This window comes from Bos taurus, chromosome 21, assembly GCF_002263795.3.
Source record: "Bos taurus isolate L1 Dominette 01449 registration number 42190680 breed Hereford chromosome 21, ARS-UCD2.0, whole genome shotgun sequence".
In the NCBI taxonomy this organism is placed as follows: domain Eukaryota; kingdom Metazoa; phylum Chordata; class Mammalia; order Artiodactyla; family Bovidae; genus Bos; species Bos taurus.
The window spans coordinates 26,360,394-26,386,442 of NC_037348.1; the positions used below are offsets into that span (position 1 = coordinate 26,360,394).

Genomic DNA, 26,049 nt, shown 5'->3' on the forward strand with positions numbered 1-26,049 from the left:
ATTCTCTTTCACAATTAATTACTCAATTCTGCCTTCATAGCCTGGAAGCAACCATAGGCAGTAAATAAGTGAATGGCCAGGGCTGTGTTCCAATAAATATTTAAAAACCAGAGACTGAGCCAGCTGTGGGTCATAGGTCAGAGTTTGCCAACTCTTGTTCTAAAGCATCTTTTCTTTTTAACTGTATTTGAAAAGTTGTAGTTAAAATCTGAGATGTGTCATAATTCTTTCCATTCCATGGAGTGGAAACACTGAATATTGGTCAATGTGCTGATCACAGGGCTCACTAGGAGCTGGTATTAAGAGCCTTAAAATTTTTTTCATCTGATGCAGTAATTCCATTTTCAGGAACCTGTCCTAAGATGATATGGCTATTTTTTCCTATATAGTTATTTACCACTGCATTATTTGCTGTGGAAAACCTAGAAATGACTTAATGTCCAATAATAAATTCTCTACTCAAAATAATACCACAGAGCCTTTCAAATAACATTGATAATTAAATCCTTATGAGTTTATATTGTAATATAAAGTGGAAAAATATACACCATGAAACCTCATTTAGTTAAAAGAAATGAGCAGACACGCATAGAAAAAAGATTGACAGAAAATATGCCTAAGTGTTGATATTGGATTGGTCAGAAACGTGCTTTGGGTTTTCCTGTACAATGAGACGGAAAAATCTGAACGAACTTTTTGGTAACTCAATAGTTTAGAGAGGAAGATTATCTGGGCTTTTACTATATGTATGGTTGCTTGATTTTTTAAAAATTTTTTTAAAGATCACTTTAGTTTTAGAGGCTTTCCTGGTGGCTCAGAATATGCCTGCAATGCAGGAGACTCAGGTTCAATCCCTGGATCAGGAAGATACCCTGGAGAAGGAAAAGGCAACCCACTCCAGTATTCTTGCCTGAAGAATTCCATGGACAGAGGAGCCTGGTAGGCTACAGTTCATGGGGTCGCAAAGAATTGGACACAACTGAGTGACTAACACTTTAGTTTTATAATTTAAAAAATTTTATTTTAAGGAAAAATAAGGAGTTCTTCAACCTTTTAGCCTGAGACAGTGTTGTGTGCATTATTCTAGAATCTTCCTTAGAGAAGCCAAGAGGCAGGGGCTGGGCCAACTCTAAGAGAGCCTCTCAGACCTTTGCTCTGTATTTCAACACAGTTATCTTAAAGCTCACAAAGCGGCTGCCTGGAGCCTGCCAGTCACTTATATTCTAATTCTCAAAGGAGGTTATTGAGCTCCTCTGTTTAAGTCTTTGAATCCCCACAGAACTGTCAAAGCAGACAGGTCTGATCCTGTTTCCAGTGAAGGAGACCAAACACAGAGAAAGGAGGTGACCTGCTCCTCTCCCACACTTGCACACACAGGAGCTGTGACTCCTATTGTTGCTGCCCTGTTCACTTTAAAGTAGCAAACCTAGACAGTGTGTTAAAAAGCAAAGACATCACTTTGCTGACAAAGGTTCATATAGTCAGGTCTATAGTCTTTCCAGTAGTCATGCATGGTTGTAATTACTGAGCTGTAAAGAAGGCTGAGTGCCGAAGAATTGATGCTTTTGAACTGTGGACTTTTGGACTCTTGAGAGTCCCTTGGACAGCAAGGAGATCAAACCAGTCAATCTTAAGTGAAATCAACCCTGAACACTCATTGGGTGGACTGATGCTAAAGCTGAAACTCCAGTAGTTTAGCCACCTGATGTGAAGAGCTGACTCATAGAAAAAGATCCTGATGCTGGGAAAGATTGAAGACAGAAAGAGAAGAGGGCAACAGAGGACGAGATGGTTGGATGGTATCACCGACTCAATTGACATGAGTTTGAGCAAGCTCCAGGAGATGGTGAGGGACAGGGAAGCCTGGTGTGCTGCAGTCCATGGAGTCGCAAAGAATTGGACATGACTGAGTGACTAAACAACAACTTCAGATTTGGGCTATGTCATCAAATCTCTCCCAGATTTGGGCTATGTCACCAACAGTTCTCCTTCATACATTGAATTCAGACAAAATACCTGCTTCCACAGCTGCCTGTTGTGTGGAACATTTCTGGGGCTTCTTTGGTAAAGGGGCCATTGTGTAATGTGAGCCCTCTACCCTGGTGACCAGCTCAGAGAAAAGCTTGTGGCTTTTGTCCTAGAAGAAGGAAGCTGATTGGGTGGGAGGCTTTGGGCACCGGAATGACTGTGTTCAAAGAACGATGAAGCCAGAGAGCCAGAGTGAAGGGACTAGTGGATGTGGAAGTTGTGGTCCAGAAGGGGATATCTGAATGTAAAGCCTCAGAGGGAGCAGTTGTGGATGCCTGTGAGTTCCACAAAACGGTGGTGGGTGTACTGTGTCTGCCATGGAGTAGGGGGAGCAGGCTCAGAGGTGAGGAGGGCAAGGACAGAGGCAGGGAGGTTGGGTGGATCCTTCACATGGATGCCGAGCCCATCCATGGTGGTAGCAGGTCTTGGGGGCAAAGAGAAAGAGTATGAGTGATGTGCTGATGTCTAAAATGAAAGAAGAAAGTGACCCTGAGGTTGGAAGACCACAGAGACCACGAGGGCTTGTGGGTGGATGAGGCTGACGTGGTGCGTCTGGGAGGAGCCAGGGTTATGTGAGAGGAGTGCTGACTTGGAAGGGCTCTGGATGCCCAGGAAGATGGCAGACCTGCCTCTGAGCCCATAACACATAGGATATGGGTGAACAGGTTTCTTCTGAGAAGTGATGCCACCGAGGAAGGAGAAGGTCAGGCTTTCTGAAAAGAGTTGAGGATGTCAACATTTGTTTATTTCAGAGTGGACATTCCAGAGGGCACCCTGGAGGAGATTAGGGAGGAGAGGACCAGGGGCCTGGGATGGCGGGAATGAGGACCGAGAGGAGAAGTGACCAGAGTGGCCGGGAGTTTAGGCACTGGCTGCAGGAAAGCAGGATGGGATTAATGGTGGGATCAGCCAGTGATGGCATTGACAAGGAGGGAGTCCTCCTGACCCAGTGGATGAGGTTGGGGGTGGGAGGAGATTCTGGAAGGTGTCAGCATTGGCCTGGTTGATGGTGCTTCTTAGAGACCCACTGGGGACCTGCCCTAGAAATCCAGACCCCTGGTTCAAGGCAGACCCGAGGTTTCTGTGGGTCAGGAAAGAAGTAAAAGCAGTGTGTGTGTGTGTGTGTGTGTGTGTGTGGTGTGTGTGTGTGTGCTCAGTCATATCTGACTCTTTGTGATCTCATGGACAGTAGCCCACCAGGCTTCTCTGTCCATGGGATTCTCCAGGCAAAAATACTGGAGTGGGTTACCATTTCCTACTCCAGGGGATCTTTCCAAACCAGGGATCGAACCTGTGTCTCTTGTGTCTCCTGCCTTGGCAGCTGGGTTCTTTACCACTTGTGCCACCTGGGAAGAGCAGTATAAATAATAGCTATGTCTCCATATTCTGGGGAACCCTATCATAAGTAAACCCAGTTCCCAGGTGTCCATGGTATAGGGAGTGATTCTCAGTCCATCATGCTGGGACTCACTGCCCAGGGCCAGGGGATGGTCTCATACCTCCATATATCTTCCCTGCTATTAAATCTGTCAAAAATCCAGTTTCCATAAGCCCTTCAGGAACACACCTACTACAGAAATTAGGCATGCTTTCCATTCCTAAGGAGCCTGGAAAGGGGCTCATTGTGCCAGAGGAAATTGTAGAAGCGCACAGAGAAATAAACTCCGAAGGAGTCATCCCTCAGGGTCACAACAGCAGACCATGGAAGTGTGTTTTCTCATTTCCTCGTGTTCCAGGGCTCATATGCTTTGCAGCTGTGATTTATTTTCAGAGCACACTTTGGAATTTTACAGACTTTCAAGCTGGCCTTCTTCTCAGCTGAAGCCATTTGCCATTTGGTAGATGACAAGGCCAGTGACAATTTCCACTAAAACAGCTGTGAAAAGAAGACATCTGATAGACGGGTGTCAAAGCTGGGATGCAGACAGCGCTGAATCACTGACAGACACCAAGGGTCTCCACTGCATGGGAAGTGCCAGAGTCTCTCCCACCCCTGACCAGCAGACTGAGAGCTGGGCCCCTGATGGGCTTGAATTCTGGGGTACATGTCCTGCTTAAAGATGTGTGGCTCTGTAGTGGGCATGGTGTAATTGCTGGTGTTTAGAGAGCTGAGTGCCCCACACCCTACAGAGCCCTGGTCCACATGGGGTTTGAAGGCTGCAGGGTCCCAGCTGCTGAGCAGAAGGTAATGGGGAAAGAGAGCTGATCCTGCCATTCAAAGCCCCTGCTGCCTCTTCTCTGCTTGGGGCAGTGCGGGCCATTTTGGCTGGGGGGTGCCTTCTTCAAGGACCTTTTGATTTCAAGTGATAGAAACCCATTCAGGGACTTCCCTGGAGGTCTAATGGCTGGGAGTTTGACTTCCAGAGGAGCCTGGTAGGCTGCAGTCCATGGGGTCCCGAAGAGTCTGACACGACTGAGCGACTTTACTTTCACTTTTCACTTTCATGCATTGGAGAAGGAAATGGCAACCCACTCCAGTACTCTTGCCTGGAGAATCCCAGGGACCGGGGAGCCTGGTGGGCTGCCGTCTATGGGGTTGCACAGAGTCGGACACGACTGAAGAGACTTAGCAGCAGCAGCAGCAGCAGCAGAGGTAGGGGGTGGTGTGGGGTGGTATGGGTTCAATCCCTGGTTGGGGAGCTGGGATTCCACATGTTTCATGGCCAAAGGACCAAAAAACTTGGAGCAGAAGGGTTATCATGGTAGATTCAATGAAAGAAAAAAGTGTTAGTTGCTTGGTCGTGTATGACTCTTTGTGACCCCATGGACTGTAGCCCACCAGGCTCCTCTGTTCATGGGATTCTCTAGGCAAGAGTACTGGAGTGGATAGCCATTTCCTCCTCTAGGGGTTCTTCCCGACCCAGGGCTTGAACCCTTGTCTCCTGCAGTTCCTGCATTGGCAGGTGGATTCTTTACCACTGAACTGTCTTTGAAGCCCCCATACTAGCATGTTACTTGATGCCAATTGTGTTAAACAGTCCTTTCATGGATGGATAAAAATGACTCAGTCCAACTAGCATATATAGTCCTGCCTCAGAGCCCATGCAGGACCTGACACAGAAAGCAAAATCCACAGAGGCTCAAATCTCTTCTGTGAAATGGGGTACTATCTCTTACATAAAATCGTATAGCATTTGTACATATCCTTGGCTGTGCCTCACATCACATGGGGTCTTAGCTCCCCAATCAGAGATCAAACCTTTGTGCCATGCAGTGGAAGCTTAGAGTCTTACCCACTGGACCGCCAGAGAAGTCCCCCTCCTATACACTTTAATTCATTTCTTGATTACTTGTAACGGCTATATGTAATAACAGTGTAAATGTACGTGCGTGTGTACTGGGTCACTTCAGCCATGTCCAACTCCTTGGGAGGAAGTAAGAAAGAAAGGGAGGGAGGAAAGAAGGGAAGAAGGAAGAAACAGATATGAAGCTCTGCATGAAGAACCTAGAAAAGATTTCCCAGAAGCTGTGCTGTATGAGGTAGTCCTGAAGGATGAGTTCACCAGGACGACAGCTTGTGTGGAACAGGGAGAGAATTTCTGGCAGGAGGGACCACACCTGCAAATGTGAGAGGGCACAGGGCACTTGCAGAAACACCTGCCTGCTGAGGGCTCTGATGAGGCTATGGTCCACAGAGCTGCTCCCTGTACCGCGTGGAAGTCTAACCACATCTGGTTACTGAGCACCCAAAACGGGGCTAGTCGGAATTGAAATGTGCTGCTCTTGTAAAATGCACACCAGTTTCAAAGATATAGTATGAGAAAAAGCGACATAGCCTATTAATAATTTTTGCATGAATTACATGTTGAAGGATAATATTTGGGGTATATTTTTAGAAGTAATTTTACCTGTTTCTTTTAACTTTTTAAAAACTGCTTCTGCTAGAACATTTAAAATTACATAGGTGGCTCTTAGTATGTTTCTCTTGGACAGGATACTTGGAAGTGTAGGGGAAATGAGGTTGAGTGGCAGACAGGGACCAAAGACTCTCTAAGGTCCTGTGAGCTCCTGTAAGCAATGCAGTTTTAAAATTTTTTCTTTTGTATTGGAGTACAGTTGTTTACAATGCTGTATTAGTTTCAGATGTACAGCAACGTGATTTAGTTCCATATGTATCTGGGCTTCTCTGGTGGTTCAACAGTAAAGAATCACCTGTCAATGTAAGAGACATAGCAAATACAGGTTCTATTCCTGGGTCGGGAAGACCCTGTAGAGTAGGAAATGGCTACCCACTCCAGTATTCTTGCCTGGAAAATTCCATGGACAGAAGAGCCTGGCGGGCTACAGTCCATGGAGTTGCAGAGTCGGTTATGAGTGAGCAACCAAACAACAAATACATATATCTATTCTTTTTCAGATTCTTTTCTCATATACGTTATTACAGAGTATTGAGTAGAGCTCCCTGTGCTTTACAGTAGGGATACATGAAGAGGTCTGGATATACACACTACTACATGGAGCTTCTCTGATGGCTCAGATGGTAAAGAATTGCCTGCAATGCAAGAGACCCGGGTTCGATCCCTGGATTGGGAAGATCCTCTGGAGAAGGGAGTGACAGCTCACCCCAGTATTCTTGCCTGGAGAATCCCATGGACAGAGGAGCCTTGTGGGCTACAGTTCATGGGGTCTCAAAGAGTTGGACATGACTGAGTGGCTAATACACACACACACCATATAAAATAAATAATCAACAGGGACTTAGATCTAGCAATGCAGTTTTAAGCCAAGAGGTGCACAGTCAGATATGTATTGTCTAGACAGCCATCAGCCATGTGAAAGGTGGATCAAGGAGAAAGGATGCTGAGGGCTGGAAGTGAGTCTCCCTTGAGGAATAAATGATGAGCCAGGCAAGATGGCGAGGCTGAGTGTGCAGGAGGTGACGGAGAGGAAGGTGAAATGACATTTAGAATTCTGACTTCGATTGTTGTTGGCTGGAGATGCTTTAGCTGGTGTCTGGGTGGGGTTGATGCTGCCTTTGAGGTGTGCAGTCATCCACTGGTGGTTTAGATCTTGGTGCTTCAGGTGTAGATGTAGGTTCAATAGGGTAGAGGGGATCCTCAAAACCTTGGAGTGGCTAAAATCACACAGGACAGTGGTCTCCAAACTTTTTGGCAACAGGGACCAATTTCATGGAAGACAGTTTTTCCGCAGACCGGGGGTGGAAGGATGGTTTTGGGATGATTTAAATACATTACATTTCTTGTGCACTTTATTTCTGATCTGATGCTGCAGCTGATCTGACTGGAGGGACCAGTCCATGGCCCAGAGGTTGGGGACTCCTGACATAAGGGATAGATACATAGAACAAGCCATAGAACCATGGCTGAGGTTGGAGCCTCTGGGAGAGGGAGGAGCCTCTGGGGGAGGTGAGTGGAGAGTGCTTGTCAGAAGCTAAGGGGAGGGAGGATTTTCAAGAATCATTGTGCCTCAGCAAAAGCAGTCAGATAAGTCAAAGGGAAAGCATGTTTTGGATTTAGCAATAAGAATGTCGTTAGTGAGCTTGGTGAATGCCGTTTCCATGAAGCCGTGGAAGACAAAGCCGACCTGGGGGGACTTGTGATGGAATTGGACAAAGCAGAGACGGCCGGTGTGGACCACTCTTTGAGAAACAAAGCGTTAGGACTGTGTGGATTTCATTGCTTTAAGAATGTTGGGAATTCCAAGAAACAGTTTGCATGGCCCCATGTGTTTTCACTTGGAGAACTCTCCCCTCACCTGCACCCCACAATCAAAGACAGAAGTTCATGCAAATGTCTTTTCTCTCTCTCTGTCTCTGTCTCAGGCCGGATCTTGGACCTGAAGACCGGGACAGTCAAGAAAGAAGGGCAGCAGTCATCCATGAGAATGTGCATGGGTTCCCGGAGGTCCTTCATCTGCAGGATGAGGTCTGTTTGGGGAAGCAGTTGGCTGGGGCTCTGGTGGGGCTACTCCCTTCCCCCCTGCTGCTGAGCATCCTGAGGGGCTCTCAGATCACACCTTCACCCTGGTGACGTCACCTCCTGACTACAGCCCTGTGTTACCTCCTTCTTGGTCTGTCTCACCTGTAAAGGGAGAAGAGGAGTCGGCAGTTGGACATAGAATTCTGGAATTCATGGGAGAGCTTGGGGCTGAAGATACAGAGTTGAGGGTTGACATCAGAGAGATTGGAGAAGACCCTGATCCTGGGAAAGACTGAGGGCAGGAGGAGAAGGGGGCAACAAAGGATGAGATAGTTGGATGGCATCACCGACCCCTTGGACGTGAGTTTGAGCAAACTCCGAGAGATGGTGAAGGACAGGGAAGCCTGGCGTGCTGCAGTCCATGGGGTTACAAAGAATCGGACACAACTGAGCAACCTAACAACTGCACAGACCATCTTCCCTCTGTTCAGCCGGCAGGGACAAGCTGAGTGGCTCAGACTCACATGCATTAGTGTCCACCCAGGGACAAAATGCATCAGTTAATGCAGTCCAGCACAGGAAGGGCTTTCCTCAGTGCTTTGGCCAGTAAAGTAAATGCCCATCCTAGCTAGATGGACATTCAGTGTAGCACAGCAAGGTGAATTCTTCATTGTGCCATCTAAGAAGTTGCCTTGTGCATAATTTATTGGAAGCATCAAGTATTCCATTCCTAAGTAGCCTCCAATGCCCCTATTTATTTAATTAATTTATTTGTCTGTGCTGGGTCTTAGTTATAGCAGGATATTTGATCTTCATTGTAGCATGCGGAATCTTTAGTTGCAGCATGCAAACTATTAATTGAGGCATGTGGGATTTAGTTCCCTGACTAGGGATTGACCCCAGGCCCCCTGCATTGGGAGCACAGAGTCTTAGCCACTGGACCACCAGGGAAGTCTAATACCATTACTGTGCTGTGCTTAGTTCCTTAGTCGTCTCCAACTCTTTACGACCCCATGGACTAGAGCCTGAATTTTCCAGGCAGGAATACTGGAGTGGGTTGCCATTTCTTCCTCCATGAGATCTTCCCGACCCAGGGATCGAACCCAGGTCTCCTGTGTTGGCAGGCAGATTCTTTACCACTGTGCCACCTGGGAAGCCCTCCAATACCATTATCACTGACCTATCGACCAGAACCAGGTGGTCCCCTCCCTGCCCTGGTAACCTCTGGGTTGCTTTTCCCAGTGCCACACCCACACTACCTGGATTTACCTATGAAGCAAGAGTACTGCCATCTGCTGAGAGCCTGGCCTTCCCCTCCAAATAAAGCAGCTTAATTTCAGGAAGACACTGGGCACAGCCTGCCAGAGGGCAGAGGGCTGTGCCAGCATCCCTAGGCGGCTACCTCTTGGATGGATCCTGCTGTGAAAACATGCCCATTCTGGCAGCTGCCCCAGGCCTCAGAGTATAATTAGACTCTTGTTTTTGCTGCACTGAACACCAAGGCATTGAGGACATCATCTACTGTGAAGTTGGGAAATGGAAGTGCGAACTGAGAACACAGGTCAGAGGTTGGCCACAATGCAGGCTGTGGATGCTTGGAGCCTGGGATGCAGAGACAGTTATGGAGAAGGGAGGCAGAAAAGATGCTGCTTGAAAGGGCAAAGGGACACCTCACACCGCCTCCCTCTCAGAGAAGGACCCATAAAAAGATCTGATTCCAGACTCATTCTCCTCCTGTCTCCAGTTTGTCCATTGCCATCCGCAGGCTCACAGTGGTCTGCTCATTCCTAGTGCCAGAACACTGCAGGAGAGGAGGGACTTTCTACACTGTGAATCTGAAGCTTGAGAAAATGATTCTGTTTGTCAACTGGCAACATCTGTTTTGAGTTGATGCCTCTGCTCGGGCCTGAAGAGACGCTGTAGCTGTCATCACCACCCTTCCCTTGTTCCCTGAAAGCCCCCACATTACACTGAAATGATCTGCAGGGTGGAGCATGGCCAGGATCCTCCGAGTGTCTGTCCATAGGTCTCTGGCTTCTGGGCTGGACCGGAGACTGTCTACCTGTGCACTGAAGAATGGGTCCCCTCCGTTGCCTTCGGTGATGATAGGAATTCATAGACATGCAGCCCTGCTTCTGCACTTTGGAAAGAAATTAGCTATACGGCTCACCTGAGTAAGTGTGGTCACATTAGATAAGGTCCATATACTTGCCTTGAGAGTTGCTTGGATTGCCAGGAGGTCAAACCAGTGAGTCCTAACAGAAATCAACCCTGAATATTCGTTGGAAGGACTGATGCTAAAGCTGAAGCTTTAGTACTTTGGCCACCTGATGCAGAGAGACAACTCATTGGGAAAGACCCTGGTGCTGGGAAAGACTGAGGGCAGGAGGAGAAGGGGGCGGCAGAGGATGAGGTGGTTGGATGACATCACTGACTCAATGGACGTGAGTTTGATCAAACTTCAGGAGATAGTGAAGGACAAGGAGGCCTGGTGTGCTGCAGTCCAAAGGGGGTCGCAAAGAGTCAGACATGACTGAGTGATTGAACAACAACAAATATACTTGCCTGCAGCACTGTGGGCTTTATATGCTTGGCTGGCTCTTCACTCGTTCTAATGTGTTTCTCACATCTTAGGTGTGGAAATGCTCCTTTGGACCATCTTCCTCTAAACAGACTAACCACCATGAGGAAGAGGTTCAGGTCAGTAGGCCTTTCAGTTTTTATCTTTATTTTTAAAAATATTTATTTATTCAGCTGTGCTGGATCTTAGATGTGGCACATGGGATCTTTAGTTGCAGCATGTGGGATCTAGTTTCCTGACCAAGGATCGAATCTGGGCCCCCTGAATTGGGAGCACAGAGTACTAGTCACTGGATCACCAGGAAAGTCCCAGTAAGCATGATGGATGTTGGGGGGCTATGTCAGTGGATAGCTTCAATGCACTAAGCTAAGGAATAGCTGAACTTAAAGACAGGCTTAGCCATAGAAAGCACCAAGAGACTCACACATCAGAGTTACTGTGGCTCAGCTGAGAAAGGTTTTGGGTGGATTTATTTTGGATATGCATACTATGAGGAAGGAGGGAAAGGGGGATGGTGGAAGTGAAGATTGAGAAACACAAGGTCAACAGGTGAACCCAGAAGCTTAGGTACTAAAGGAGTCATGGGCATCCTTGCCTCACCCCCAGGTGCTGAAAGCCAGCTCATGATGTTCTTTCTCTAGGAATGGCCTTGGCCCTGTGAAGGAAGGAGAAGCCCAGTATGCTGTGGTCCACTGTACAGGCTACATCAAGGCTTGGCCGCCAGCAGGTAAGGAGAACCTGCATCTTCATTCCTAGGGTACTGAATGCTGGTTCATGTCGCCATTTATCCTGTTAGACATGCATTCTTATAGAAAGAGACTGGAAAATACTCTTATTTTCCTTTGCAGTTAGAATGTGATGATCTTTGTAATGGAAAAAAGTCTTGCTACTTGAAACAAAGGTTTGTAAAAGAGCAGTCCTGCAAAGGTGATTGGCGCTTCACAAATCCTTTCTGTGATCTGTCACTGAGAGCACTCTGGAAAGTCAGAGAGACATTTGAAATGATAATTGTTTTCAAGTCACTAGAGAAATGCAAATCAAAACACAATGACATTGTAACATGTAAAATATCATGTAAGAAACGAGTTGCCAGTCCAGGTTCGATGCACGATACTGGATGCTTGGGGCTAGTGCACTGGGACGACCCAGAGGGATGGTATGGGGAGGGAGGAGGGAGGAGGGTTCAGGATGGGGAACACACGTATACCTGTGGTGGATTCATTTTGATGTTTGGCAAAACTAATACAATTATGTAAAGTTTAAAAATAAAATAAAAAAAAAAAAAAAACACAATGATGAAATACCTCTCACACTCACTAGTATGGTTAAAACAGACAATAATGCCTGTTGGTAAGGGTTTGGAGCAATTGGAACCCTCATCCTTTGCTGGTGGGGGTGTAAAATGAAGCAGCTGCTTTGGAAAACAGTCTGGAGGCTCCTCAAAATGTTGAGCCTGGAGTTGCCGTATGACTCAGCAGTTTCACTCCAAGGTATATACTCAAGAGAACTGAAAGCATATGTTCACAAAGAAAACTGTACCTGAATGTTCATAGCAGCATTATTCATGGTGGCCAAAATGTGGAATCAAATTACATGTGTACATTTATGGATAAATAAAAAGTGGTATACCCATATGATAGCTTCAATGCACTAAGCTAAGCTAATAATAATTCAGCAATAAAAAGCAGTGAAGGAGAAGGAAAGGGTGGGACACACTGAGAGAGTAGCATTGATATATACATTAATACAATACCATGTGTAAAATAGCTGCTAGTGGAAAGCTGCTATATAGCACAAAGAGCTCTCCATTCAATATTCTGTGATGACCTAGAAGGGTGTGATGGCGGGAGTGGGAGGGAGGCTCATGAGGGAGGGGTTATATGTATACTTATAGCTGATTCACATTGTTTACAGAAGAAACTTACATAACACTGTAAAGAATTATCCTGCAATTAAAATTGACTGGCAGATGCCAGGGCTGGAGAGGGGGAAAAAAAGCAAAAAGGAAAGATTCATGTTATAATATGGGTGAACCTTGAAAACATCATGCTAAGTAAAAGAAAGTTAGACACAAAAGACCACATTACAGTTCCATGTATGTGAAACATCCAGACTAGGCAAATCCATTGAAACAAAAAGTAGATTTGTGGTTTCCAGGTTCTGGGGGGAGAGGAAAATTGGGACTGATGGCTAATGGTTGGTGGTGGTGTTGTTGTTCAGTTGCTAAGTCGTGTCCTACTCTGTAACCCCATGAATTGCAGTATGCCAGGCCCCTCTGTCCTCCACTATCTCCCGGAGTTTGCTCAAATTCATGTCCATTGAGTCAGTGATGCCATCCAGTCATCTCATCCTCTGCTGCCCCCTTCTCTTTTTGCCTTCACTCTTTCCCAGCACAGGATCTTTTCCAGTGAGTAGGCTCTTCTCGTCAGGTGGCCAAAGAATTGGAGCTTCAGCTTCAGCATCAGTTCTTCCAATGAATATTCAGGGTTGTGTTTCCTTCTGAGGTGACAAAAATGTTCTAAATTTAGATAGTAGTAATAGCTGTGCAACTGTGCAAATCTACCAAAAACCACTGAATTGTATTCTTTAAGATGGCAAATTTTATAGTATATGAATATTTTATTTTACCTTAATTATATTCCTTCTCTGATGCTCTTCCTTCCTTTGTGGAGATCTGAGTTTCTGATCTGTATCATTTCCTTATTCATGAAGACCTTGTTTTTAACATTCCTTACAGGACAGCTCTGCTGGTGATAAATTCTCACCATTTTTGTTTTTCATAGAAAGTTATTATTTCTCCTTCACACTTGGAGGACAATTTCACTGGATGTAGAATTTTAGGTTGGTGGTTATTTTCTTTCCACACTTTAAGTATTCACTTCACTTTCTTGTTTGCATGGTTTCTGATGAGAAGTCTACATGATTCTTATCCTCATTTTTCTATATGTAGTGTGGGACTTTTTTTCTGGCTTCTTTCAAGATTTTTCTTTGTTTTTGGATTTTTGAAGTTTGAACATGATAGTATAATTTGTTTAGTTTTTGTGGGATTTTTTGGTTATTATTGTTGTTGTTTTTTAGTCCCTGTTGCTACTGCTAAGTCACTTCAGTCGTGTCCGACTCTGTGCGACCCCATAGACGGCAGCCCACCAGGCTCCCCCGTCCCTGGGATTCTCCAGGCAAGGACACTGGCGTGGGTTGCCATTTCCTTCTCCAATGCATGAAAGTGAAAAGTGAAAGTGAAGTCGCTCAGTCGTGTCCAACTCTTAGCGACCCCATGGACTGCAGCCTACTAGGCTCCTCCATCCATGGGATTTTCCAGGCAAGAGTACTGGAGTGGGGTGCCATTGTGTCCAACTCTTTGTGACCCCATGGACTGTAGCCTGCTAGGCTCCCCTGTCCATGGGATTCTCTAGGCAAGACTACTAGAGTGGGTTGCCATTTCCTTCTCCACAGGATCGCTCCAACGTGGGGATTGAACCCGAGTCTCCTACTTGGAAGATGGATTTTTTACCACTGAGCCACCAGGGAAGCCCTATTGGTTGGTATTTTTTTCTGAGCTTCTTGGGTCTGTGGTTTGGGGTCTGTCATTAACTTTGGAAAATTCTTGGACATTATTTCTTCAAATATTTCTTTTGTTTCATTCTCTTCTCCTTTTGGTATTCCAATTACATGTATATCTTTTGAAACTGGACTACAGTTTGGGGGTATTCTGTTCTGATTTTGTCTTTGCATTTCAGTTTTGGAAATGTCAGTTGATATATCTGCAAGCTCACTGATTCTTTTCTTGACTATGTCCAGTCTACTGATGAGACGTCAAAGGCCTTGTTTTCTGTTACAGTGTTTTGTTTTGTTTTTTTTCTAGGATTTCCTTTTTATTCTTTCTTAGAGTTTCCATCTCTCTGTTTACATTACCCATATGTTCTTTATTTTATCTACTTCTTCCACTAGCTCTTTGAACATATTAATCATAGTTATTTTAAATTCCCAGCCTAGTCATTTCAAAATCCATGTCATATCTGAGTCTGGTTCTGATATTTAGTTGTCTCTTTGAGCTATGTTTGTTCCTGCCTTTTAGCATACCTTGTAAATCTTTGTTGAAATCCAAGTGCGATATATCAGGTAATAAGAACTGAGGTAAATAGGTCTTTACTGTGAGGTTTTATATTAATCTTGCTTGGGTGTTCTTTGGAAGGAATGATGCTAAAGCTGAAACTCCAGTACTTGGGCCACCTCATGCAAAGAGTTGACTCATTGGAAAAGACTCTGATGCTGGGAGGGATTGGGGGCAGGAGGAAAAGGGGACGACAGAGGATGAGATGGCTGGATGGCATCACTGACTCGATGGACGTGAGTTTGAGTGAACTCCAGGAGTTGGTGATGGACAGGGAGGCCTGGCGTGCTGCGATTCATGGGATCGCAAAGAGTCGGACATGACTGAGCGACTGAACTGAACTGAACTGAACTGAAGTTGGCAATGTTTAATGTTTGAGATATAGATAGACAGATATCAATATATCAGTTTTATTTATAGTATATCTTATTTGTATATGTTTTTCTACTTAGACCATGCTCATGCCTATGCTCAGTTGCTCAGTACTGTCCTACTCTTTTTGACCCTAAGGATGGTAGCCCACCAGGCTCCTCTGTCCATGGAGTTTTCCAGGCAAGAATACTAGAATGGGTTGCCATTCCCTTCTCCTGGAGATCTTCCCAGCCCAGTGATGGAATCTGCATCTCTTGTGTATCCTGTATTGGCAGGCAGATTCTTTACTACTGCACCACCTAGGAAGCCCATACTTAGATCATAATGCATAAAATCATCAAGGTGTTGCTTGCCTTAAGGTTGGGCTCAAGGACAGAAACTCAGAGGGCAGTGATTCATTTACAGTGTCCAGAGCCTGGACCTTAGCTTTGTAGATCCATAGTCTTGACCATGCTTCAGAACTCATCAGATCTAGGGTTCTTAGAGAGAGTCCTCCAAAGCTGACGTGTTAATCAGGTACAACTCTGTAATGCCCCGGGGCTTCCTCGTCACTGGCATGAATGCCCATGGCTATTGTCCAGGAAATCTATGAGGTTTGAAAGTACTTGAGACAACACATTTGTGCCGGAAGGTTGTTTGATGAAAAGCAAAGAAGAGCAAAGAGCTGTGGGCAGCCTGGTGAAAGACTTCTAGCTGTGGCTCACTGGGACACGTGATGGCCTCATCCGTGCCATCTGCTGAGCAAGGCTTTTGGGCACTAGACAGAGGCCCAGCCCTTGGAGAATGCAAAGGTGTATTGGTGGGGAACAAGCAGGTACACAGATGACTCCAGGAGAGTGTGGGCAGGAGGCTGTGGATGGAGGTGGGGTCCTTCACCTGCCCCAGGGTCAGGAGAGGCTCCCCAGATGAGACTCTGTAGAAAGCTACCCCAGTCCTGCCAAATTCAGCCTCTTGGGACCAGCAGATCATCTCCTTCTTGATGCTTTCCTCATTTGAATTCATCGTCCTTGTTATACCAGGCAAACTTCTCTTCCCGTTTCTGGCCTCAAAGTGCTCTTTTTCTACCATTTTATTTGACTGCCACGCCTGCCTATCACAAGAAAGGAGGCTGAGGACCAAGGTGCAGGCAGGTGACTGCATCCAGAGAGTCTGCCAGGAGGATTCAGGGCAATTCCCTGGTGGTCCAGTGGTTAAGATTCCACTCTTCTAATGCAGGGGACATGGGTTCGATTCCTGGTTGGGGAGCTAAGATTCCACTTGTCATGTGGCCAAAAAGAAAAATTCTAAAAAAGTGATTCAAGGCCAGCTTTTCTGGAGTCCTGTGGAGTTCTATACACGAGAGAGCTGAAGGGTACAGGCTAACAGGGCAGAAGGGGTTGTGAGGCATTGAATCTCCAACAACCGCCCTTGAAACTTTGCCACATGAGAAATAGTTGAAGGAGCCGGGACTGTTTATCTTGGAGAAAGCAAGACATGATTTTTGTCTTCAAGTATTTGAGGGGGTGTCATATGAAGGAGGAATTTAACTTACTTAGGATAGTTCCAGAGGGCACAATTTGGACCAAAAGGCGGATTTTCACTGAATAGAAAGAAATGAGCAAAAGCTCTGAACAGGGTGTTACATACATTTACAAATATGAATACACACACATGCTAAGCATCTGGAAGGAATTCAGCCTCCTGTTCATCAGAACTGCAAGTTAAAATAATTTTATACCATCTTCTCTTATCTATCAAGTAGCAAAAAATTTATAAGACAAAATACACAGTATTGGGAAGGTTCAGAAAAATGGACACTTTTGTGTTCTGCTGTGCATGTGTGCTCAGTCGATTCAGTCATGTCCGACTCTTTGCAACCCTATGGGCTGTAGCCCGCCAGGCTTCTCTGTCCGTGGAGTTTCCTAGGCAAGAATACTGGAGTAAGTTGCCATGCCCTCCCCAGGGGATCTTCCTGACCCAGGGATTGAACCTGTGTCTCATTAAGTCTCCTGCATGGCAGCCGGATTCTGTACCCACCTGGGAAGGTCAATGTTCTGCTGATGGGAATTTAAATCAGTACAAATCTTCTGTAGAATAACTTGAGAGTATATATTAAATGCCTTAAAATGTGCAACCAATGTATAGGAATTAATCAGAGATGTGTGTATTGTATGGTTAAACATTGTTGTGAAAACCTTGAATTATTTTAAATTTCAAAGTCTAAATATTGTAAATATCTAAATTTCAATGATAAAGAATTGGCTAAAACTAGTATGAAATGTCTATATGATAGGATACTGTGCTGTGTGCTATGCTTAGTTGCTTTAGTCGTGACTAACTCTTTGTGACTCCATGAACCGTAACCTGCCAGGCTCCTCTGTCCTGGGGATTCTCCAGGCAAGAATACTGGAGTGGGTTGCCATGCCTTCATCCATCGGATCTTCTGAATCCAGGGATGGAACCCAGGTCTTCTGCATCTCAGGTGGATTCTTTACCGTTTGAGCCACCAGGGAAGCCATGATAGGATACTAGACAACCATTAAACAGGCGTGCTTTCAGAAGGTATTTGAGAATGGAGCATGAGACTTCCCTAGTGGTCTAGTGGCTAAGATTCTACTCCCAGTGCGGGGGGCCTGGGTTCAATCTCTGGTCAGGGAACTAGATTCCACATGCTACAACTAAGAATTCATGTGCTGCAGTTAAAAGATTCTGTATGCCAAAATGATAAAGATCAAAGATCCCACATACTGTAGCCAAATAAACAAATAAATCTTAAAAAAAAATAGTGAAGCAAAGTGCTAAGAAGTATTAAAAAGAATGACAGGTTATGCAATCATGATCCCAATTTTATTTTTAGATTATAAGTGAATGGTGTATCTATGTGTTGAAAAATTGTACATAGAATAGTAATCGTATCTCTGTGTAGTAGACTGTTGGTTACTTTTTTCTTTTGTCTTCAGTCTTGCATTTTCCAAATTTTTACATGACTTTCATCATCAGAAAAAAACGACATTTTTAGGCAATCAAGCAGAATTTTCTAAATAGCATTTCATACCACTGGATTGAGTGGTTTGCTGTGAATTCAGAAATTGTGTCATTTTGTTTGTTTGTTTGTTTGTTTGGTTTGGTTGTATTTGGTTGCTGTGTTTCTATAAAGATGGAAGTTCTGGAAATTAAGCTTGTATGCACACATGACGATTCAATCATGCCTCCAGCATCCTGAATTGATATATATCTTGTTCCGTGGCTGTTAATACTGTTTCTTGATTAATAAGTCCATTGTTTTTTCTGTTTAAACTTTTTTTAATATATTGGAGTGTAGCCAATTACCAATGCTGTGATGGTTTCAGGTCACAGCAGAGTAACTCAGCCATTTTTATACTTGTACCCATTCTCCCCCAAACTCCTCTCCCATCCAGGCTGCCACATAACATTTTACAGAGTTCTCTGTGCTATACTACTCTAGGTCCTTGTTGGTTATCCATTTTAGACATGCTGCTGCTGCTGCTGCTAAGTCGCTTCAGTCATGTCCAACTCTGTGTGACCCCATAGACGGCAGCCCACCTGGCTCCCCCATCCTTGGGATTCTCCAGACAAGAACACTGGAGTGGGTTGCCATTTCCTTCTCCAATGCATGAAAGTGAAAAGTGAAAGTGAAGTCGCTCAGTCATGTCCAACTCTAGTGACCCCATGGACTGCAGCCTAGCAGGCTCTTCCGCCCATTGGATTTTCTAGGCAAAGTACTGGAGTGGGGTGCCATTGCCTTCTCCGCCATTTTAGACATAGCGTGGACTATATTCACTTGATTCATAACTCCATTCATTACACATATCACACACTATTTTACATTTAGAGCTCTCAAGACCAAATGCATGCTTCATTTTCTCAAGCCAGTGGTGAGGTCAGACCTGGCATGTAAATGTATTACATTTCACATAGTCTCCAGGAGATTGTGATGGACAGGGAAGCCTGGTGTGCTGCAGTCCATGGGATCGCAAAGAGTCGGACATGACTGTGTAACTGAACAACAGACCACGTGGGTGGATGGATGTGTGAAAGGAAAGAAGAAAAAAGTCTGCCTTGATTAAAAAAAAAATAGTTGTTAACCTAAGGGGAATGGGTTTTGAAAGAATTCTTTGCCAGAATTTCCAAAGATGTTTATAGAATCCACTTTCCCAGAAATCTTCTGAGATGGCACAGACAGTCATCTGACATAGATGAGGTGGCTGGAATAAGGTCATTGGCATGCTTACGGTATAATAAGGTCATGGTACCGGAGCACTGGAACAGCCACTCACTTGATGCTTGAATGATGCCTTGTAAATGTCCATGAGGAATGCTGTCCCTACTTGCTCATAGGCTTAAACTCCTTAATTATAAACAGTGACTTGGTTAGGAGGTATGAAGGTGCCTAAGCACCAGAGTTGCTCAGAATATCTACAGGCGACCTTAGCAGTCTCTAAAGGTGAGTAGAAGCAGTAGACTTTGTGAAGCAAGCAAGGACCTTGTGAATACTTCTCTGACAGCCTGCTGGCAACACTTGTGCTTTTTTCTGAACCAACAAGTTGTGCAGGCAAACTTTTACCTGGTACCTGTTGACTCCATCGAAAACATAAATGTCCCCCCAAATTCTGCTATATTCCAGAAACCCTTTCTATTACACAGTGACTTTCCCAATTAGCCTCACAGCATTGTATACTCTATGAAAGTGAAATGTTTGTCGCTCATTTGTATCCGACTCTTCAACCCCATGGACTATAGCCCACCAGGCTCCTCTCTCCATGGAATTCTCCAGGCAAGAATACTGGAGTGGGTTGCCATTGCCTTCTTCAGGGGATCTTCCGACCCAGGGATTGAACCCGAGTGTCCCGCCCTGTAGGCAGATTCTTTACCATCTGAACCACCAAGTATACTGTATAAGCTTCATTTAAAATATTTGAGCTAGGGACTTCCCTGGTGGTCCAGTGGTTAAGAATCTGTGTTTCTACTGCAAGAGGCACAGGTTCCATCCCTGGTTGGGGAACTAAGATTCTGGCATGCTACATGGTGCAGCTAAAAAGAAAAAAAAATCTGGTGCATGACTAAAGCAAATACAGAGTTCTACAGTTGCTCTGTCCAATCCTTCCTTCTAAAGAAGTCAATATTCTGTGTTCAACGTAGCAAAGGAGACATCACCCTCGGTGCAGAAGAGATCACCCACAGCAGGTTGTATTTTCCAGTGTGTGAGGTATGCTCAGAGTCCAGGGGTAGCTTTGAGATGGGAATTGCCTCCACTCCATGGTCACTGCCCCATGCGCCTTGCATTTTTCAGACAGGCATCCTGCTTTGAGCCAGACTCCATGTCTATCACAGGGATCTCTCCTCTACTCATCATCATCTGATGTGCTTGGTTCATCACCACAGAATAATCCGTGGAAAATGTCTGATTAACTGGCTGTGTGTCTGCACAGTAGAGCCAGGATCTGCCCCAGTGGAGGGGGTGTGCTTGACTGAGATCAGGTTACCTCCCTCTGGGACCATCCTGATCAGGAAGAGGGTTGGTTCTTGGCAGCCTCTGGTGCTTTCTCATCAGTGAGGCTGATGCTTTCCTTCACGATGCTGCTGGACTTTCAGTAAGCCTCGGCCACAGCATGCCAGAGGCCTGAGGTTATTTTGGGGTTTTAGCTAGAATCTGCAGTGGTCAGACCAGTGTTGCCACTTCACCAGACAGCTCAGCCCCACCATGAGCTCATCCACGACAGCCCTGCACTTCTCACAGTTTGCTGGTTGAACACGGTGTGTTGTTTTTTTTCCCTTCATTTGAAAGTCTCCAAAGGCTGGTCTTCTGTGTGGAAGCCATGCACCCACAAGGCTGGATTCCCTCCTCTCACCAACCCTCAGCCATTCTGTCCTGCCCAAGCTGGACATATTGATGTTTGATATTCTGGTTGGACATCAGAGCCATGACCTTAACTTGTGAGATGGAGCACTGGCCACCTCTTCCGTCCTCCTCATTCTCAGGCAGGGCAAAGCCACTCTTCAATTTCTTTCAATGGATACTTTCTGAGCACCAGCCATGGGCCAGTTACGTTCCTAGTTCCTGGGGACCCTAGGGGGAGTCTGATATAGCACCTGCCCTTTAGAAGCTCACAGTGTGGGCTTCCCTTATGGTCCATTGCTTAAGAATCCACCTGCCAATGCAGGGGACACTGGTTTGATCCCTGGTCTGGGAAGATCCCACATGTCGTGGGGTAATTAAGCCTGTGCACCACAACTCCTGAAGCCTGTGCTCTACAACAAGAGAAACCACTGCAATGAGAAGCCTATGCTCCACAGGAGCGTGACCACACCTCACTGCTACTGTAGAAAACCTGCACACAGCAATGAAGACCCAGCACAGCCAAAATAAGTAAACAAGTTAATATTTAATTAAACTAAAAGAAGTCACAGCACAGTGGAGGAGACAGTTAGGCATGTGGGTCATTGCAAAGCCCCAGATCAAGGGTCACACAGAGGACTCATGAGAGAAGCACACGGACAAGAGATCCCGTCTACTGGGAGTGTCAAGGTTGTCTGTTCTCTCCTATGCTCTGAGGCCAAGCCTCGCTGAAAGCCTAATAGGTGGAGAGTAACGTTTGAGCTGAAACATGAACATAAAGGAGTTTTCTAGGTGGAAAAAATTGCTTTCTAGGCATACTGAGTTGTGTTGGTGAGTGTAGAGGAGGTATGTAATGATCACAGTCTTCATTTCAGAGTGCTCACAACATGCGAATCACTGTGCCAAGGACCCTGTGCACTGTGCTTCAGTGTTTGTGAAAGTGTTAGGTTGCGCAGTTGTGTCTGACTCTTTGAGACCCCATGGACTATAACCTGCTTCTGTAGGCTCCTCTGTCTGTGGGATTTTCCAGGGAAGAATACTGAAGTGGGTTGCCTTGCCCTTCTCCAGGGCATCTTGCCAAACTGGGGATGGAACCCAGGTATCCTGCATTTCAGGCAGATTCTTTACCATCTGAGCCACCAGGGAAGCCCACTTCAGTGTTCACAACAACTCTCATGAGGTCCAGGCATTGTAATTACCTCTGTCGGGCAGGTGACATGCTGGAGGGTCAGCATAGCAACTTAATCAGCCCAGTTCACACAGTTAGTAAGCAGCCAAGTCTGGGAATGAATCTAGGCCTTATTGATGCTCTGATGTCGGGGAGAAGAGAGGTTGCTGCCTTGGGAATCGTGTGTGATTGACTGCGGCTGGAGGGAATGTGGCTAGACAGGTGGGTAGAATCAGATCCTGGAGGTGAAGCCTTGTATGCTAAGCCTGGGGGTTGGAACCCTCCTCTGCTCTCTATGGAGTGTTACTAAAAGCCACTGAAAGTTCTTAAAGATCATTCTAGAAGTTGGATTGAAGTGAGAGGAGGGGCAAAGATAGGCCTGACAGTGAGGGGCCCAGAGAGGACTGACTCAGGAGAAACTGTGAGGCCTGAACGAAGGCAGTGGCCATGCAGATGGAGAGGTGCATGTCGAGTGTACGGACAGCAGGGAGATGTGAGCTGATGGGAGAAAACAGGTAAGGGCTGGGCCATGCTGGGTACACAGCTGGTGGGTGAGGAGGCTGGAATTCAACCCCTTGGAGGCCATACTGCAGAGTCCATGTGTTTTAAGAACTATGAGAGATTGCCTACCCCACCCCTGCCAATTAATGTGTAAATAACATGGGACTTTAGATCTGCAATTTAGGTTTTAGATATGTTGTCGTCGTTGTTCAGTCGCTCAGTCATGTCTGACTCTTTGTGACCCCATGGACTGCAGCATGTGGTCATTATTTTATATTATCCATCTGTCTTTCAAGAAACAGGCTTGCCATTTGCAGTCAAGTCCAGGACTCTGTTACTGACAATTCTTCCATCTTCCTGGTTTACTTGCTCATCTCTGCTGGCTTATGGACTATGTTTCCTCCATATCTGATATCACGTCTCAGTGCCACGTGGGCCCTTTCAGTTTGCAGACTTAAGCCCTTCCTGTGTGCATGCTCAGTTGCTGAGTGTATCTGATTCTTTGCAAACCCTTGGACTATAGCCTGCCAGGCTCCTCTGTCCATGGGATTCTCCAGGCAAGAATACTCGAGTGGGTTGCCATTGCCTCCTCCAGGGGATTTTCCTGACCCAGGGATTGAACCCACATCTCCTGCGTTGGCAGGCAGATTCTTTACCACTGAGCACCTGGAAGGGTCGCTCCCTCAAGACTTGCCCCCGTTCTTGCCACTGTCAAGCCAAAGCAGTTCTGAGCTTGTAGTTTGGTCTTGCTGGGGACCCTTCCACAGCCTCCCTTTTCCTTCATGTGTAGCTTCCTCAGCACTTCCTTTCACCCCATCTTGCCCAAACAATCCTCCCTGGTTTCTGGTATTGAGATGTTCGTCTCTCATCTCAGACTCTGGGAGTTTCCACAGTAACTTGGGAGGGACAGGTAGTTACTTATATGGTCTCAGGTTGCTCTTTTGAACCCAAAGCTCCTGTTGTACTTCTAAGCTCTCCTTTGTAAAGTGGGAGAGCCAGGTCTTTAAGATCACCACCAGGAACCCTGAAATGCAAAACACCTACAAGTCAGCATTTCCTAAAGTGTGTCCTGAGATCTCAGTCTCAGAGATACTTCATAAAGAAAGGAGTCCCTGGTCAATAATTAGGGTAACTTTCTCTCTCTTAGAGACTTGTACTCCGAAATTCTATGTTTCCTGAGCATGCCTACAGTGATGAAACTTTTTTGTCTTTGTTTAAACTATGTTTCCCAAATGTATTTGGCCAGAATATCGTTTTTTTCCACTAAAACTTTTTACTGTCCCCCAGAGAATACTTTGGAACCATACTGTGAACAAGTGGCTGTTTTTTCCCCCTGAGTTTGGTGGAATGCAAAAAAAAAAAAAAGTCTTAATTCTCATGTGAAGATGTGAGTCCCAGAATAGACTCCACCCAGCATTACTGAAAAACAACCCAACTTTCCGTGAGTGTTTGCACAGGGTTAATGCAACCCGTTAGTTAAACATGAAGAAGCCTTTCTGGCCAACAACTCTAAGCTTCATCCGAGACAGCAGTCTCCAGTTACACTTCACTTGTGTGTTGTTTATATGACTCGGGGTTTATTTAGAGCTGGCGTTAGTGGAGTGTGTTTCCAAAGAAAAGGTAATTGAATGTGGGGCAAAACGGGCTTGTGAAACCAATTAGGAAATCATTGAGATCTGTTTAAATGGCTGGAATTATTCCGTTCCTATTAAAAACCACTTTGAGAAATGCTGAGGTTCCTGCCAGGAAGCATTCCCTCCTGACACCATCCCTGCCAGCCCTGGCATCCAGCCTTGGCCACCCGCCCTTCCTCAAAGCAGCCTGTTCTTTTCTCTGTTGTAACACTAACCACCTGGCGTTGTGATGCTCTGGTTCTCTGCTTCCCCCACCTGCTGGCAACTCCTTGAGAGCAGGAGCTGGTGGCATGCACGCTGAATCCCTTACTGTCAGGCACTTAACAGGTGCTCAACAGGTATGTCAAACTGATCCCATGGCCAAACTCTGAGCTGGTGTCGGGCCAAGAAAGTCAGAATTAAAGAGAACCTTCAGCATTACCCCAAGCCAGCCCCTCCTCTCCACAGAGGGGGAATCTAAAATCCTGTAAGACTCCACATCCCAGCTGACCCCAGCACTTCTCCCCTCCCCTTGACGACAGCCCAGACCCTGCAGGGGAAACCTGCAGCCAGGCAGAGTTCAGATGCCAAACGGCCAGCTCAGGAATGGGATGATTCTGTGTCTATTGACTAGTGTCGGGGAAGCCATCACCAGCATCATAGCAAAAACTAGAGTTGGACATATTGAGCCCCACCTGCCAGTTGTTGTTATTGTTCAGTCGCTAAGTCATGTCTGACTCTGCAACCCCACTGGCCCTGAAATTGGTGACTGGTGGGGAGCCTTTGAGGTTTTTTAGAAAAGGAGCTTGAAATATGGTCAAGGCTGTGCTTTGGCAAAATGAAAAGTAGCAATAGCATAGGGAGAGGTGGGGCCAAGGAGGGAAGATGGTTGGAGTACGTGCTAGAAGAAGAGACTTTTGAGCACCTGTAAAAGGAGGGTCAGGCTTACCCAGTGGTTCAGGAAGAATCCACCTGTGCAGGAGTGCAAGAGATGCTGGTTCGATCCCTGGGTTGGAAAGATCCCCTGAAGGCAGGCATGGCAACTCACTCCAGTATTCTTGCCTAGAGAATGCCATGGACAGAGGAGCCTGGCAGGCTACAGTCCATAGGGTTGCAAAGAGTCGGACATGACTGAAGCAACTGAGCGTGCACGCAACAGGAGGGTTGTGTGAAGGCGGTGTCTGGAGGGGTCCAGTGTCCGTGACTGGGGGCTGTTGGAGAAAGGAACATCCTCTCCTGGGGAGGGGGTCACAGTCAGGGAGATGGAAGCACCCAGATCGCAGAGCCCATGAGATGCAGACAGCCAAGGATGCCGGTCTTCGACTACAAAGGATGAAATTCCCAAGGACCACGTAGAAGGTTATTTGGGAGCTAGTTACTTCGAGCAAGGCCAGGTGGAGGCTGGTCTTCATTGAGAGGAATGTGGAGCAGAAAGCAGCAAGACACTGATGGTGGTGAGAAATGACAGCAGAATCAGGATGTGAGTGCTACTGGGGGACTGGCTACAATGAGTGGTGAGTTAGCATCATGGCAGAACTCTTGGTGCTAGCCAGTGCCCAGCCTGCCCAAGACAGAAGTATTGTGACCAGAAGCTGGAGAGACAGTGTGGCCCCAGAGCAGGGATGGGTGACAGGTGGGCTGTTGGACACAGCCCTACCTTTTAGATACCTGTTCTGCACCAGCGAGGATTTATAGCTTCTAGGAGCTAGAAATGGGGGAGAAGTCAATCAGTGAAGCATGTCATTTATTTCTGAACTTTGTATGTGCCTGCATGCTAAGTCCCTTCAGTCATGTCTGACTCTGTGTGACCCCATGGACTGTAGCCCACCAGGCAACTCTGTTTGCGGGGATTCTCCAGGCAAGAATACTGTGGTGGGTTGCCCTGCCCTTCTCCAGGGGATCTTCCCGACCCAGGGATTAAACCTGAGTCTCCTACTTTGCCAGGCAGATTCTTTACCAT

General features: G+C 46.1%; 1 protein-coding gene across 13 annotated transcripts in view; it reads left to right on the forward strand.

Moving 5' to 3' along the window:
• The window catches only part of ARNT2 (aryl hydrocarbon receptor nuclear translocator 2), a 204,009-nt gene that overhangs the window by 104,892 nt on the left and 73,068 nt on the right, over positions 1-26,049 (forward strand). For all 13 annotated transcript variants that reach the window (XM_059879103.1, XM_024981868.2, XM_024981869.2 and 10 more), the window contains 3 exon segments: positions 7,811-7,913; positions 10,542-10,607; positions 11,130-11,215. In XM_059879103.1, coding sequence (XP_059735086.1) covers positions 7,811-7,913; positions 10,542-10,607; positions 11,130-11,215 — 255 coding nt within the window.